Source organism: Scardinius erythrophthalmus (genome assembly GCF_964197995.2).
Source record: "Scardinius erythrophthalmus genome assembly, chromosome: 5".
Lineage (NCBI taxonomy): Eukaryota > Metazoa > Chordata > Actinopteri > Cypriniformes > Leuciscidae > Scardinius > Scardinius erythrophthalmus.
The window spans coordinates 27,556,524-27,572,055 of NC_138225.1; the positions used below are offsets into that span (position 1 = coordinate 27,556,524).

The window sequence follows — 15,532 nt, forward strand, 5'->3', positions numbered from 1 at the left end:
AACGGAAGTATGACAGATCTTTTCTTCCGTATTGTATGTATATCCCATTGGAAAAAAAAGTAGGCCGGAATTTAAGCAGACTAAAGGACTGAAAAAGGTAAAAAAAGGAAATGTATGCATATGTATGCTTGTTCACAATGAGATCAATAACATGTATTTCGAAAACCGATTTTAGATTTCACGCCGACTTTAATTCTTATGACACGTTGTATAAAACCTTGAGTTTATATTACGAGCCCCTCGTATCCGTTTTAGTATAAGCAGACGACTGAACGGACACGCTGTACAATATCTGCCCTGTGTTCTTATCCAAGTCCACTTGATAAATCAAGTATAAACTGGTTTCAGACTAGCAATAAAAGGCAACTTTGCCCTATGGACATTATTCTTCTGTCTACACATCAGCTGGATTGTCTTTTCTCTCTGCTCTGCCCTGTTTCCTGTTGGGCTACTATCCTCGAGTGTGGTGAAGCACGAACTGCTGATACAGACAGAATCTGGTGCTGTGACAGATCCTGTCGCAGTGAAGAGAAAAAAAAAAAACAAAACCCGGCCCACCGTTAGCCTCTGCAATCACTTTCTTCCTCCCCCTCTCTCTCCATCCCTCTTGAGCAGTAAAGCTATCAGGAAACGTGACTAAGCAAGAGCCAAGAGGTCTCACCCTTTCCAAGCACATATGTGTGTGTATCTATCACTGCGAGATCTTTGGCAAGTGTTAATGGAACATGTTCTTGTCAGTTGATTGTTTATATATTGAAAATAATTGATTGAAATGAACCTGGGATCAAAAACAGATAAAAATATTTAAAATATATATAATTCTTGAATACTTTAAGATTAAGGCTACACAATGTAATTCCCAAAACACCATTTGGTTTGAGTGTAAGTAAGGCAAACTATGCCTTAAAAAAATCATATAAAAGTAATGCAAAATGAGCTTAATTGAAGGTTTTTTCCACTAATTCAATTTGTGACCGTTTTGACTGATTCGCTGAAAAGAACAGACTCAAAAGAACAATTCGCTTATAAATCAGATATTACTTGGATTGCAAGCACATTGCACACAAACTACCAATATTTAACCGACTAGATGAATGGCATAGCTAAGTTAAATTATATTTATTACAGAAATTTTATTAATATTTTCTTTGATTATTTTTCAAGACATGGACAACACAATTTAAATTCCCTGATATTTCTCAGACAGTGGGAAGCCTGTTAATTAAATATTTTGATTAGCAACTCAATTACTAATAGACAATGTCTCTCAGCAAAAGTCACTGCTCTTCAGACAGGTCAGGAATAATCTCCACATCTGACATTCACACTTGCCAAGGGAGTGTCAATCAACAGCCCTGATGAATCATACCATACATACACACCTGAGAGATTTCCATCTGTCTTTCTCCATGTTGTTCTCCGGTCCTTCACTTTCATATGACGCCAGGTACAAAGCTGTTGATAGATCATTGAGATGAGACGAGTGTGTCAGCAACAGAAAACAAAGCCACCTGTTTTCATTCATGAGGAATGTTCTGAACTCATGTTACTCGGTTATTTAGCATGACGGCATTTTACACCTGAGGTAAATTATGACAAGCGCAGTTGTCTTTGTGTCTGGTATCTTGTGTGCTTATTTCACAACTGTCATTAGAACAGGTTTATGACGTGAGTGGCAGAAAATGAATGAGCAGAAGAGCTCTGGTTCAGACAGGAAGTCCAAGTTCCAAGTTCCCAGTAAACAAGGCAGAATGTAGAAATAATGTAAAATCAGAAGTGTCTTCCCTCAATATTATTAAGTGTCAAGGATTTTAGTAGATAATCGCCACTGAAACTATAGACCACCACAAAAACATGTAAAAAATGAATCAAACTAGCATTGAAAAGCATCACATGAAATAAGTACCATCTTCACTGAAGACTGGTGCGGTCAGGAGATACTGCAGAATCTTGCGGTCTCTGTCAAAAGGACACTCCACCTTCTTCCAAGTCATGAACTCCATCACTTGTTTGGCCAGCTCCCAGAATTTCTGCAGCACAGTCAAGATTGATTCTGTTAGAGATCATCGCCTACGTTTCGTGTGTAGCTACTGTCACACTAAATCGATGCCCTTGAAACTTCATTTCAACAGATGCAAACGTCAAAGAACTACTGCTTCTGTTGCTACGTGACAGTGTTTTCTCAACCATCCATTGTTATGCAGCAGCTGTGACGTCGGTTGTTTCCATGCCATCATGTTAGCTTGCATGTGTCGCCAAGCCAAACAGGAAGAATTACCTCAAAATTGACATGTCCGTTGGGGAGCCTGTTGGTACATCCTTCGTTGAGGAAGTAAATGTCTTTGATCAAGAGGCTGAAGAAAGGAATAACAATCTGGAAGGCAAAAAAGGAACATACGATTACACAACAGCTACAACTGACCAAAAACGTTTAAAAAGTGCAACCAAATCGAGCTGCCTCATTGGAGGCCATCTGAGCGTTATCGTCACAGTAAGACTGCATTAGGCAAAAGTGTTTTACAACAGCCTCTAAAAGCCTACAAGGCAGAGCACAACTGGATCTACCACTTTAGAGAGCAATAACAATGTTTCACGACGCAAGGAAGCAGCAAGGCCGAAATCTCTATAGTAGCAGATTCAGCTACAACATGATGAACAAAGCTCTCTCTCTCTTCAAAACACAATAAAATAATCCGCAATTCAAGCTTTGATGCAGAAATATGCATCAGATGTGGAAAGAGATGAAGAAAAATAAATGCCATGTTTAAAAAAAAAACTGTATACCTGAAAGACTAGAAAATTGAAGTAAATACTTATTTAATAATATTAATACAGTAAATTATTCCATGACATCATCATCCTCAAATTCTTTTAAATGTTAATTTTTTTGCATTTTTTTAGGTCTTAAACCTAAACATCACACTAAACCTGAGAAATGAATAAACTAATAATGTCACTTAGTCATTTTGTTATTTAGCTTTTTTTTGTCCCATGTGACTAATTAACCTCAAGTTCAAATTGAGCTTAAAATAAGTATAATAGCACTAGTGAACAAAACAATGGGTCAAAAATACAAGCAGTCAAACAAGTTGATGAGTTAAAGACATTAATAGAACAGTAATGCATTCCTGATTTAATTTGTTTACAGTGGAAATTCCTGCCCTGGAACATGCACATATTTTGTCTCTTGTATCCTTAAAGTAACAACACTAGCCAAAGTCTAAACACATCTGATTTTAGGGAAAAACAAGTGACATGGGCCACTGTGATGCAAAGAAGCTGAGCATTCCAGAGTTGCTCGGGAACATTCTGTCTCCCCACCTAAACCCACACAGCGAACATCTCCTCCCTAACCAGTCGAAGAAGCAAAACAAGCCTTTACAAAGCTTAACAAAAACAAACAACAAACAAGTCCCCAAAAAATTTAAAAGAACCCACAAAAAAGTTGTGCAATTTGACAAAGACATTAACAATGCGAACATCCTTTTGGCAGACTCATGCTGGATGGATTTTATTGCGCGAGTTTGTTCACAAAAAAACACTGAAGAGCATCAGAACATTTTGTTAACTGGCCGACTGCCATGTTTTTAGAACAAAAATGGAGCATGTTTTGCAGAGGAAACGGAATGTCCCATTTGACGCCTTGCCCTCAACAAATCATCCACAAAGAGTCCAACCATTATTACATAACTCTCGGGCAAAGAGGCCAAACTCAATTTACTGTAAACACATTGTCTCTGGATTGGGGTCTGCATTTTCAAGCGACTTTTTTTTTTACTTGCATTTTTTACGTAACGAATCCGATTTTATCATTATCCTTATTACGTTTGTTGTTATTATCAATACAACATATCACACACTTCAAACCCTGTTTGAAAACACCCAAACAGGGTTATGAAACCAACGTTCCTACGACTTCTGTAAGAATATGTCTGGAAGGAGAAATGATTAGCGCATTACCTTCTCTCTGCTACTATGAGCAGTGATGGATCTCTGAGTGGCTCCACGCAGAGCTGTTCTGTAGTTGTAGAAATTGCTGGAGGGATCCATCTGGTGCTGAGAATAGAGGGGAAAAAAAAACAGGTTTATGCACCAACCTCAGGACTTGGCCTGAAAAATGTAGATGTGGTTTCTACAAACTAAAGTTTCTAATGAGCCCTAAATCCATTTGGCATGGTTACGTCTTAGTTAGAACTACTGATTTAGGCAACATGAGTCACTCTAGTTACTATTCAGCATGGGGCATTCTTTCATGGGAACCAAGTAAGATGATACATTTCATGTGCTTTCAAACGTCATTAAACTTTCTGCCTGAAGGTGAGACGTTCACAAAGGTTCAGTCATCTTAAACCAGCAGTTTTAGTAGGTCCACTATGGGTCAAAAGAGTGCGGTCAGTAAGCTTTTTTTAATGTTTTTAAAAGAAATCTCTTACTCTCACCAAGGCTTAATTTAGTTGATCAAAAATACAGTAAAAACAGTAAAACTGTTAAATAATACTAAATAATATTAAGTTATACAAGTTTAAATATTACTTTCAATATATTTTTAAATGTAATTTATTCCTGTGGTGGCGATTTTTAATTTCCAGCAGTCATTTCTCCAGTCTTTAGAGTCACGAGATCGCTCAGAAATCATAATAATATACTGATTTGCTGCTCAAGAAACATTTCTTATTATTATCATAAGAACTGATACTTTAAAAATAATAATGTATTTACTGTTACTTTTGACAAATTGAATTCGTCCTTGCAGAATAATAGTATTATTCTCTCAGGTAAGCAAACTTTTATTAGGGACTAGAGGTGAATATCTGCAGCTTTAACATTCAAAATTTTAATTCTACAGGGAAGGGCCATCTAAGCCTTTTATCCTACAATCCTCCATTGTCTGAGAGTAAAGCAAAAGGAAAAGGTGTTGTGATACAGAGGCTGAACCTCCCTGAAGACTACACATACAGTCCCTATTTACACATCAAAATGCTGAAAAGGCGAGACTGAACCATGAGTAGGTGTGCGTGTTGCGTACATAAGTCATATATCAAGTTTAAAGCCTCTATAAAGATAAGGCAAGAGCTAAACAAACCCTCTTTAGACAGTAAACACAGTGTGCAGATTCAAAATTAAAGCCTTAAAGGTCTCAACCCCTAAAATGTGGCCTAAAAAGCTTTGTAAACATTTGCACACCCACTCAAAGGGAGAATTGCCGTGCTTCAGAAAAATAATGATACAAAAGCAGCAGTTCTCGCCCACTGGAGACTAAAATTGGCGAGAGGTGGCGTCCATATTGTCATGGGTTAGAGCATCATGCATGCATGAGTCAAGGGGAGCCAGGGTTGAACACTTAATGTGCTTAGTGCCATGTCAGCACTGCGTTCAATCCCAACTCGATTCAATCCCACTCATGTTGTCCGCTACATATTCCCTCACTCCAGTGAGTCACACCCACCCACTACTGTAAACAGAAAAGATGAAAAACCTACCTCTAGTATATCGAATTTGGCGGTTTTGACTTTGCCCCAGGTCTTCTTGAGCCGTGACACGGGGCTCATGTTCATCCCGGCTGAAAGACACACAGAAACAGACACAGGTCAGCACACTGCAACACCTCGTTTCCTGTCAGAGGTGCAGTTTCTCTGTAGCAAATAGAGCAGTTAGGCCCATGAGCCCACATGAACAATGGCATTAGCAGAGCATCATTTCCCTATGACAATAAGTTCAGCTTATAGTGCTGAGGGTCACGGTGGGCTTGTGCAGTCAGCACTAATGACCAGATGAGGTCAGAGTGTTGACTGGAAATCACTAGGGGTGGGTCAACCAATCAGATTCGTCTGTACTGACGACAGAATCATTTCTTACTAAGCCTTCCTTAAATGTTAATCTACTCGTTTTTGATGCTTTAAAATCAATGTGAAATCAAAATTCAACTTTACTTTCCTAATGCACATTCTTTAGCCATTGTTTTAGCATTCAGTCCATTTTGGTATATGTAATGTTTATATAAACAATTCCTGTTGCACTCTGAAATAAGTTTTGGGTCAGTAAGACTTATTTCAGAAAGTCTCCTATGCTCACCAAGGCTGTATTTATTTGATAACTACAGTAAAAAAAAAAAAGTGATATTGATAAATATTAGATATTTGTAATCATACATTCACATTTTGCTGAATATTTTGTGATCTACACGTGAAAATCCATTTGTTTCATTTCTTTTCTTCTCCAAATACAACAGCCTGAACAATGTCAGCACTATCTATCCATCAAGAGAAGAGCCATGCACCTTAGTACCATTAACAATCTGTCTGTACTAACAGGTGTCAGACCCAGAGCTGCTCCGTCACACTAACACGATACTAGTGCGAATGATCTTTCAGTCCTGGCCACGCGCTGACACTCCATTCACATCACACAATGTACGTTGCCTCCAAAAAACCCTAGCAGGAGCGATCAAACTTTCCCATGACTTGTTTGTTCTCTTCCAGTGACTTTAATATCGGCTCTCCATCTCTGGGGAGAGAGGCTTGTGTAAGAGCCCCAGCCCACAGGCTCGTCTCCAGGGAATGACCAGGGAAAGGACAGCTGGTTCCACTCCCTCCCTCCCTCCCACAATCCCCTCCTCAATGAGTCCGTCCCTCTCTCAGTCTATTGGATTGGTCAGCACTGACCATCTGCCTGAAGGATGCCGCTCCCTCGTTCCAGCTCTCACTCACACAAGCTGAACAGCTGCGTCCTCTCATGGCCCTCTCCACTCCTGCTCCCCTACCCATAATGCCTCAGGCACATGCAGCTAATCATTATTTTGATATAATTATTATTGATAATAAAAGCATGCATCATATACTATTAGAAATCGAACAAATATACAAATGTTGGGAATATATTTTATATAATATTTTGCTATATTATAGTACAGCTAAAGATTATCTGAAGATTTTCCAAACAATGAACAGATAAGATACAGTAAATGTTGAAATTTATTATCTAAACCTTGATGCACAGCTAAGGACTCTACAGCACTCCACAAACACAAATAAACTGAAATTGTTTGCAGAGTCTATAAGAGACCAGTGACTTTGTTGTGTGTGTTAAGCGTACAAGAGCAAGGATTAGAAAAGCAAACCAAATCCTGCCAAAACAGCAAACTGTATTATCCAAACAGATTTGTGGGGAACAAGAGAGCTTTCTGTAGCAAAGTGTTGCAAGGGACATCAAAATACTCACTAATGATGGCCATGAGCGAGTTGAAGTTGCCAATGTTGAAGCATTCTCGTGCCACGTCGATGAAGAACTCAATGACTCGAGCCCGTTGTTTCTTCTTTACAGGCTGCATAAGAAAAACGAGCAAATTATGAACATCAAAAAGGGATATTTATAACTTCTGATTTCAAAGATCACTAAATACTTCAGAGCCTTTCATGATATATTTAAAAGTTTGAGGTCATTAAGATTTTTTAATGTTTTTGAAAGCCTCTTATGCTAATCAAAAAATACAAATAAAACTGTTAAATATTACTACAATTTGAAATAACTGTTCTCTATTGTAATATAATTTAAATGTAATTTATTCCACTGATGTCTTCAGTTTAACATGATCCTTCAGAAATGATTCTAACATGCAGATTTGCTGCTCATTTATTAATTTTAAAAACAGTTGTGCAGCTTAACATTTTTGTGGAAACTGATAGTTTTACAGGGGTTTTTTTATGAATAGAAAGAACATGAAACATTTTCTGCCCCCAAACTTTTGAAAGATAGTGTATGTTTTCTATAAAGCCTATATTTAATCACATTAGAATCACTAATTGTGCAACACTAACTACTGTACAGGAATTTAAGTTGCTAGGTGAGTCATAGCATACGATCAGATAATTACCATGCAGATCTCCGTCGCCACCAGGTAGCTGAGCCTGTTGAACCACTCCACATAAGCCTCCAGGTTACTTGCTTTTTTGTGATCACTAAAGCATCTCTGCAAGAATCAAAATTTCAAAGATCAGTATCACTATTATAATTAAACTGAGGCTTGAGCTTAGTCAAGTGCTTCATTTAGAACATCGCGCCACAATGTTTTCTAGTTTTTTGGGTTTTTTTTAAAGACACCATTTGGGTTATCTGCCATTATCTCTATTTTGAATTGATCGGTATCAGCCGATTTCATGGGTTTTTTTTAACCAAGTAGTTAAATATCTAAAATATCTATGATGGAAAGACCTTGAAGTTGTCTTCCATCACTGTTTTAACTGTGTTCTTACTATTCCTACGCATTTTATAATATTTACGTGGGGTTTGCCATTTTACATTTCCTCATTTAGCTGAGTGGGCGCTCATTTTAGCTATCAATGGAAATATTTGTCAAAATGTATGTGCTGACTTTATCTGTCAAATTTATTGCATTTATTGACTTGTTTTATTGATTGAGTTAATAATCTTGTGTATTTATTTATTTCAATATCAATGCATACAGTTTTTATCCTAAATTCTGAACTGCAGGAATTTTGACAGGCATTTAAAGAGTTCATCATTTGTGAAATATCGCTCTTGAAGTGATCTCACAGAACTCTGAATGCTGGGATATGCTATTCCTACATTCCCAACCCAAGAAACAAAGGCCTCTGAGATGACTGATGATCTCCAACAATGCATTCAATCAGAGAGTTCGAGCTATTATCTGTTTAAGGGAATGTATGCAGACGCTCTGTCTGAAAGCTCGGGTCACTCGAACCCTTCATTCCTCACATTCCTACAGTCTGACTGTGCCGTCCGTCACACAATGCACAATCTACCCTACTCTACCTTTGATGGATAACATCAGAGAGCCATGACAGTGCACAAGGACCCTCTGGAGAGACGGCGACCAAAACAAAAGAGAAAATGGCACCAGTAACGCCTTGACACGAGCTGTTGCCCAGCAGCCAGGCGGCAATGGGCATTACGGGGCAGGGCTAAGCAAACTTTTGGCGGGTTATTGTGAGAAACCAGTTGCTAGGCTTTGGCCACAAAAGGACACTGTGAGGAACGTGATGAGGGAAACTTGGACAATGACAGATTAGACAAGGAATGTGCTGTGAACGCTGTGTGAAAAAGGTGACACAGCGTTGAACCCGAGAGTCAACGTAAACATTGTGCGTATTGATTTGTCCAAGTTGGATATTTCCTGTAGTGAGCGAAAGACATAACATTTGTGTTGAATGTATTTTTAGTAAACCTTGCTGACCATAAACAGGATGGGACTGTTACCTTGTCGTTATCAAGAGGGTCTTTCTGAACAAATGCCTGAACAAACTCCTCTGGTCCGATGTAGCTCAGTCTTTCCTGAAAAATAAAGATAATGTCAATGTAACATTTGCAGTAAGTCCAAATGGTCGCCTTGAAAATAACTAGACGGATTATTGATTTTGTAAATTAATCCATCCAAACCCACAGTGAGGTGAGGAATGTAAGGTCATGTAAACAGAGGAAGTTCCTCTCACCAGTTCAATGTGTGTGAGTTGTTGTGCCAGGGTAAAGGGGTCATTGCAGATGGTCAGAATGTCTCTCTGGATAGACTGAGGTTTGGTCTTCAGCACAGTTAGTCTGTCGGTCACAGACGAGTTGATCTTGGCCAGGGCCTCCTCATACTGACTCAGTGTGGTGAGCTTACGGATCAGCGTTTGTGTCATCTGTTGCACCGCCTTACGATAGAGCTGAAGAGAGACAGGAGACAGAAGTGGTGGATTTCATTACAACCATGCTTTTATAGACCAGAATTACCAGCTAATCATTCATTTGAAAGGATTGACAGCTAAATGTGTCCTGCACTGATAAGAAAGCTGAGGGAATACACAGAGTATTTGCCCTGCAAACATCTAATGGATTTTCAGGCGTATAATGGTGGAAAAAAACTTCTTCCTCTTGATTGGTCAGCAATGACGGTGGTTCGGCTTATATGGTCTATCATTCCAAGATAGGGTCTTGAGTATGTTACATAAACAGTTACTGGAAGATTACGAAACAGCAGCACTTCATTCATGTCCTTCAAAGGTTCACAAGAGCCCTGCATGCCTCCCATTTCCCCTCGTAACAAGATGAGGTTGAGTTATCTAATAACAAGAGCCTGACACAGTTCTGGACTTCTGTTGCATAAGAAGAGGACAGCAGCGGTCATGCCCTGTTGCTCAACATCAGTCAGGCTGTCCATCAGTCAGTCATCACCACTGGGCTTTAAGAAGCAGGCGTCAAAAACACACCGTGATTTTTCTTACAATTATTTAAGCTAAATAATTTAAATAAATAATTTTTCCAGCTAATGAACGCTTAAAAACTTTGACAGCCAATCAGAATCCAGTGCTTGAGCATTTAAAAAGGCAGAAAACATAACTGAAGTGTGTGCTTATAATAAACACAACGATATTGTCCGTTGGTGTGGGCGCTAATGTAGTTATCGTTATAATTATCATTCTTGGTGTGAACGGTCCTTAAAGGTTTTCCTGATTGAGTGCAGGATGTACAAAACATCGTTTGTTTCTGTCAGGCTTCTGTACTCCTTTCTGACGCATAGAAAATAAAAAGTGGCCGATTAATATGCTGTGCAGGAGGTCAGTGGCACATAAATCCATCTGACTCAGAACAACCAGCATTCTTGTGCACTCCAGCACATTGTGTAGATGCAAGAATATTGATGATCTGAGAGAGAGTGAGAGACAGAAAAAACAGGAGACGAGACCTTGCAGCACTTTAAAGAATCACAGAGAGTCTTTAATAATTCCCTCTCCAAGGTCCACCACAAACAGAGGAAAGGAAGATTATTTTTAGCAGGAGTTCTTGCCGATAACTGCTTGAAATTTTAAAGCAGCAAACAAGACAACTTACTTGTTGTGAAAAAAATGAGAAAGCTGCTTGTGTGCTGCCTCCACATTTTTAACCCTGGCATGAGTGTGCGACAGCCGTACAGATCACTCCAGCATGGACACACCACACCCAGGTCAAAAGGAAAAGCTCTCCATTACTTTCCCAATAAACAGAATGTGCGCAAAAGGTGTCCAAATGTGCACCAAATGCTTGGATCTGCAATTGTGCAACTGCGGCCCTGCCTTTTCTATACAGAAGACCACATGCATAATGACAATCTAAGCAGACCAGAAGCCTGAAGACCAAACTGCGGTCTGGACACAGATGTTACAACATCTATTCTCAGCTCCCACACCGAAAGCAAGAGATCTTCGATGCAATTGCCAGTAAAAAGACGGAAAACAGCAGGTCAACAAACTGCTGGCAAACTCATCAGGACCGATGAGGTCCAGAAGAGGTCAAAACATAAAAGGCCTAACTGGAAAGCACTACATAGTGATCTTGTTATGATGGGCTGGGAGCACTGGAGAGTACATTTGAAAATACACCACATTTTGTCTCATGGGCTCATATATTATTATAAATACACCTATTGTCTATTGTGTGGCTCTGACTGCTGTGAATCCCCCGTCAATGTAGAGTCAGTGCTCTACTGTAACAGACACTCATTACCCCACGATTCACATTCGAGTACATGCCGTACACATGAAGGGGAAAAACACAGGGGCTGAATTACATAATACAGACAGCATATTGATGGTCTGAACAAATGCATTCTTCAAGCTTTGAGATGCTCTTCTTATGCAGATACATATCTACACAGATTAAATTTGTCTCGCCTACGTAGTAGATGTAAAGATCAAAGAGACTTTGATGAGTTTTGAAACAAAATAGTGTGACCATTTCATTTCCTCATTATGGGTGACACGTAAAACAAAGTTTTAAATTTAAATTATGTTGTGTAAAGGTTCTTTCATCCTTTAATGAGGCTGTTTTCCTTATTATATTAAGACCATTGTCTCATTTCAACATTTTGGATAGAAAAATAAACTTAACTCATCATATAAGAGGTGTGTTCAGGTTACTGTATGTATTTTTAAATAAATAAATAGGTACTACATCATTGACCCTTAGACAGTTACAGCTTTCCATGTTATCTTTTGACTGTACATGCAGTCTTATTGGTTTATCACCCTTTCACTAGATTGAAGAGGCGGTACAACACAAACACATTTCCTCCATGAGCGTAGCGGGGCCGCAGAAGGTCATCGATGTCCAGGGTCAGGATGAAGCAGATCAATAGCCACACATGTGTTTACTACACAAGTCACCGGAGGATGAGTCTTGCTTGTCTTTTCGGGTTAGAGAAACATAATTCGCTTGGATCTGTTGGGTCAGCGTCCTCCATCTTTTTCTAACTAGCTCCCTGCTGTTAGTCATTACACTAATGCTCACAACCGTGCGAGATGACCAAAGCTTGCTCGGGCAAATCTTTTTTTTTTTCACTGTACATTAACAAAATCAAGATTTGCAGACAGAGGAGGACTGTTCAACTGCGGACTATGGAGACAAATGCCCAGAGGGACATTCAAGGACAAAGCTTAATGAGAGCTGCCAACTTTAGGCTCAGCTCAGACCGATAAACAGCAAAAGTACGTGAGCACAACAAAAGGACGATAACCTGATGTAAAAAAATGAAATCTAATCATGTAACAACCAAAGAGTGTTTTTTTTGTGTGTCCTGGAAGTTTAAAAAGAATTTAGCATAAATGATTCCAAATGTGGTGAAAAAGTCCCTTTGAGGAAAAAAATGCTAAGCCAGAACATGGTAACATACGAGTCAGCGCTAATGGAACAATTTAAAAGCAGCCTGTGGAAAAGCACCAGTGAAGACAAAAGCAGCAGAACAAAAGAGCTTTATTCTCGCTTCTGTCAGAGCACTTTAGGTCTAAAGAAATCTCACTCCCCAGTGCCCAGGTGTTGACACCTTCTCACCCAGCGTGTTACATCTTATGTCTTAAGCAGCCAAATGTTAAAGAAGCCATGCTAAGACTTATGCAAAGATGTTTTATTCTGTCTATGCTAATAGTGGTACTAAAGCTATAAAGAAACGCTAATGTCTTTGACGCAAGTATTCTCACCTTTCAGGTGACTATTATTTTAAAACGGCGTTGCCCTTTAGCTGACATTTCCTTAAGAATAAAAAGCTCATTGTTTCTGCTGAAATGATCACCTAACACTTGGAAGCGGCAGACTTACTTCATCTCCAGTACTCAGACGATGTGTTAGTTCCTTCAGACTCTTCATCATCCTTTCATCCCTGAAGTCATAGGGAAACGTCTCCGTCCACTCAGTCAGTAACTGCAGGACCTTAGGAGCAATTTTCCTGACTCTTACCTATAGATAAAGTAAAAATAAACAATGTAATTGCAATTGCAAATTATTGTCCCTAGATTCTTAAAGTTCCTTGCTAATGCTAGAGCAACCATGAAGACTGAAGACATCTTCAATCAGTGTAATGATACATGATGTCTTTGCCAGTTTACCTTGTCTGCCTGAGGATCACTGAGCCTCTGCTGGTCCACACACAAATGGCACACTTTGGACATCAGCTCATATGGATGAGTAAAGAGACGGGAACTGAGCAGGAACGTGAAGATGTATGTCCTCTGCAAGTCAATAAAATTTAGATCAAAGTTGGTGCAATAATACGTTTTTCATTACTCTAAACAAGCTAGTATCGGACTAAACTAAATCTAAGTGTTAACTACATACATTTATATTTCTGGAGAATATAACTAGTTAGCTACATTACCGTTACAAAGTTTGGGGTTGTTGTTGTTTTTTCAAAACAGCAAGGCTGCATTTATTTGATCAGAAATACAGTAAAAACAGTAATATTAGTTTAAAATAACTTTTCTATTTTAATATACATTTAAAATGTAATTTATTCCTGTGATGGCAATCACTGAATTAAGTTGAAATTTCAGCATCATTACTCCAGTCCTCCGTGTCAGATGATCCTTAAAAAATAATTGATTTGGTGCTCAAGAAACATTTCTTACTATCATCAATGTTGAAAACAGTTGTGCAGCTTAAGTTTTTTTTTTTAAAACAGTGATCCATTTTTTTTTTTTCAGGATTCTTTGATGAATGGAATGTTCAAAATAGCAACAGATTAAGTAGAAATCTTACTTTTGATCAATAGGTACTTGCTGAATAAAAGTATTAATTTCTTTATTAAAAAATCGTACTGAACCCAACCTTTTGAACGGCAGTGTATGTTGGTGATTGTTAGACAGTTTTGACATTTAAAAAAAAATATTTGAGACATAAAAACGAGCGCCCATGTGTTTTCAATACTCAAAATCCAATACCAGTATAAGACTGAATACTATTGATACTCACATCAGGATAGTACGCCACTGTAGGGACCAAGTGCTCAATAAGTGCCTCCAAGGACCCTGACACCAGGTTGTTGTCATGGTAATACAGGCCTTCGTAGTCCTCTTCCTTGGCCTTATAAATATTCTTGTTGTATCCATTGGGCCCATACATCACTGGAAAGGGTGGCGTTTGTGGCATTTTGTCCTGTTGAAGGACATGAAACATAGTCTGATGAGCCTCAGATAAATGCAAATACACTCAAAAACAGACATTAACGTATGAACCAATTCGTTAATGCTGAGCCTTCATCCTCCTCTGAAAAGTTTGTTTTCCTTTGTGTAAAACACAAAGTCCCCAGTATCATTATAGGAAGCTGAGTGGAAAATTACTTTTCCTCGGATGGACGACTCATGGGGATGAATATGTCACGATTAATCTCAATGTGCAAACACCTTCTCTGATTGAGCCTAAGAGAACTTGAATTTAATCTCCATTCAGTGCGCATTTCAGACTCACACTCGCCAGCAGTAATCCACCATAAAGCAGTTGAATGTACCGCAACTCACAAACACCAACAAATGAATCTTCATGCTCCTTTTACCTCACGTGGATGTACAAAACAGAGGCTCTTTTAACTATGGTTTGATACGAAAAAACACGATGACCTATGAGATCTAGCGCTTCTGAAAAGAAGGATTCTCTTTTTCCCCCCTCAAAACCAAAACGTGGCCCTTTACAGATGAGAGTCCTGTGAGTCGGTCAGCATTAGCTAGAGGTGATAAGCAGACAAATGCAGTTCTTTACCCACACAAAGAGCTCTGACTCACACTGCCTCCCTCCTACTTCTGTATCTTCCAGGCTCTTGTGGAACGGCAGAAAGTGAGTTTTGCACATGTCAATGCATCACCTAATCACGCGGGCGGCTCCAGAATGCCAGCACGAGCTTCTGTGCCATTGCAGAGCTCAGCACGTGACTTTATGTGAGATTCCTGGACACTGCGCATATGGGCCCCTCAATGGAGGCATTCACAGCTAAGGCACGGGGCGTCAAGGGACACCCCAAACAATGTGCGGCCCCAATGGCCGCCTGCCTATTCAGGCTCACAGGCGTTTGGGTGCCAGAGTCGGACGGGAGTGCACAGGAGGGAGGGGGTGTCGTATGATGAGGTATATGGCCCCCCACAGAGACCTCCTTCATAAAACCATAGGCATTAGCATCAAAATGGAGGCCCAATAGGTCAAAGCAGCAAACACCCCCCACGCATCTGCTTTACCATGTGTTATACCATCTGAGCAAGTCAATGAGTTGAAAAGCGAGGAA

The 15,532-nt window shown here is 39.3% G+C and overlaps 1 protein-coding gene across 3 annotated transcripts in view; it reads right to left on the reverse strand.

Annotated features, from left to right (window-relative positions):
- rasgef1ba (RasGEF domain family, member 1Ba) overlaps positions 1-15,532 on the reverse strand; it is a 76,558-nt gene that overhangs the window by 1,755 nt on the left and 59,271 nt on the right. For all 3 annotated transcript variants that reach the window (XM_081365049.1, XM_081365051.1, XM_081365050.1), the window contains 12 exons: positions 14,233-14,415; positions 13,371-13,493; positions 13,084-13,221; positions 9,468-9,680; positions 9,235-9,309; positions 7,871-7,966; positions 7,219-7,321; positions 5,481-5,560; positions 3,961-4,056; positions 2,279-2,374; positions 1,907-2,030; positions 1,383-1,455 (listed from right to left, as the gene is read on the reverse strand). In XM_081365049.1, the coding sequence (XP_081221175.1) occupies positions 1,383-1,455; positions 1,907-2,030; positions 2,279-2,374; positions 3,961-4,056; positions 5,481-5,560; positions 7,219-7,321; positions 7,871-7,966; positions 9,235-9,309; positions 9,468-9,680; positions 13,084-13,221; positions 13,371-13,493; positions 14,233-14,415 (1,400 nt within the window). The remainder of the gene's footprint in view (positions 1-1,382; positions 1,456-1,906; positions 2,031-2,278; positions 2,375-3,960; positions 4,057-5,480; positions 5,561-7,218; positions 7,322-7,870; positions 7,967-9,234; positions 9,310-9,467; positions 9,681-13,083; positions 13,222-13,370; positions 13,494-14,232; positions 14,416-15,532) is intronic.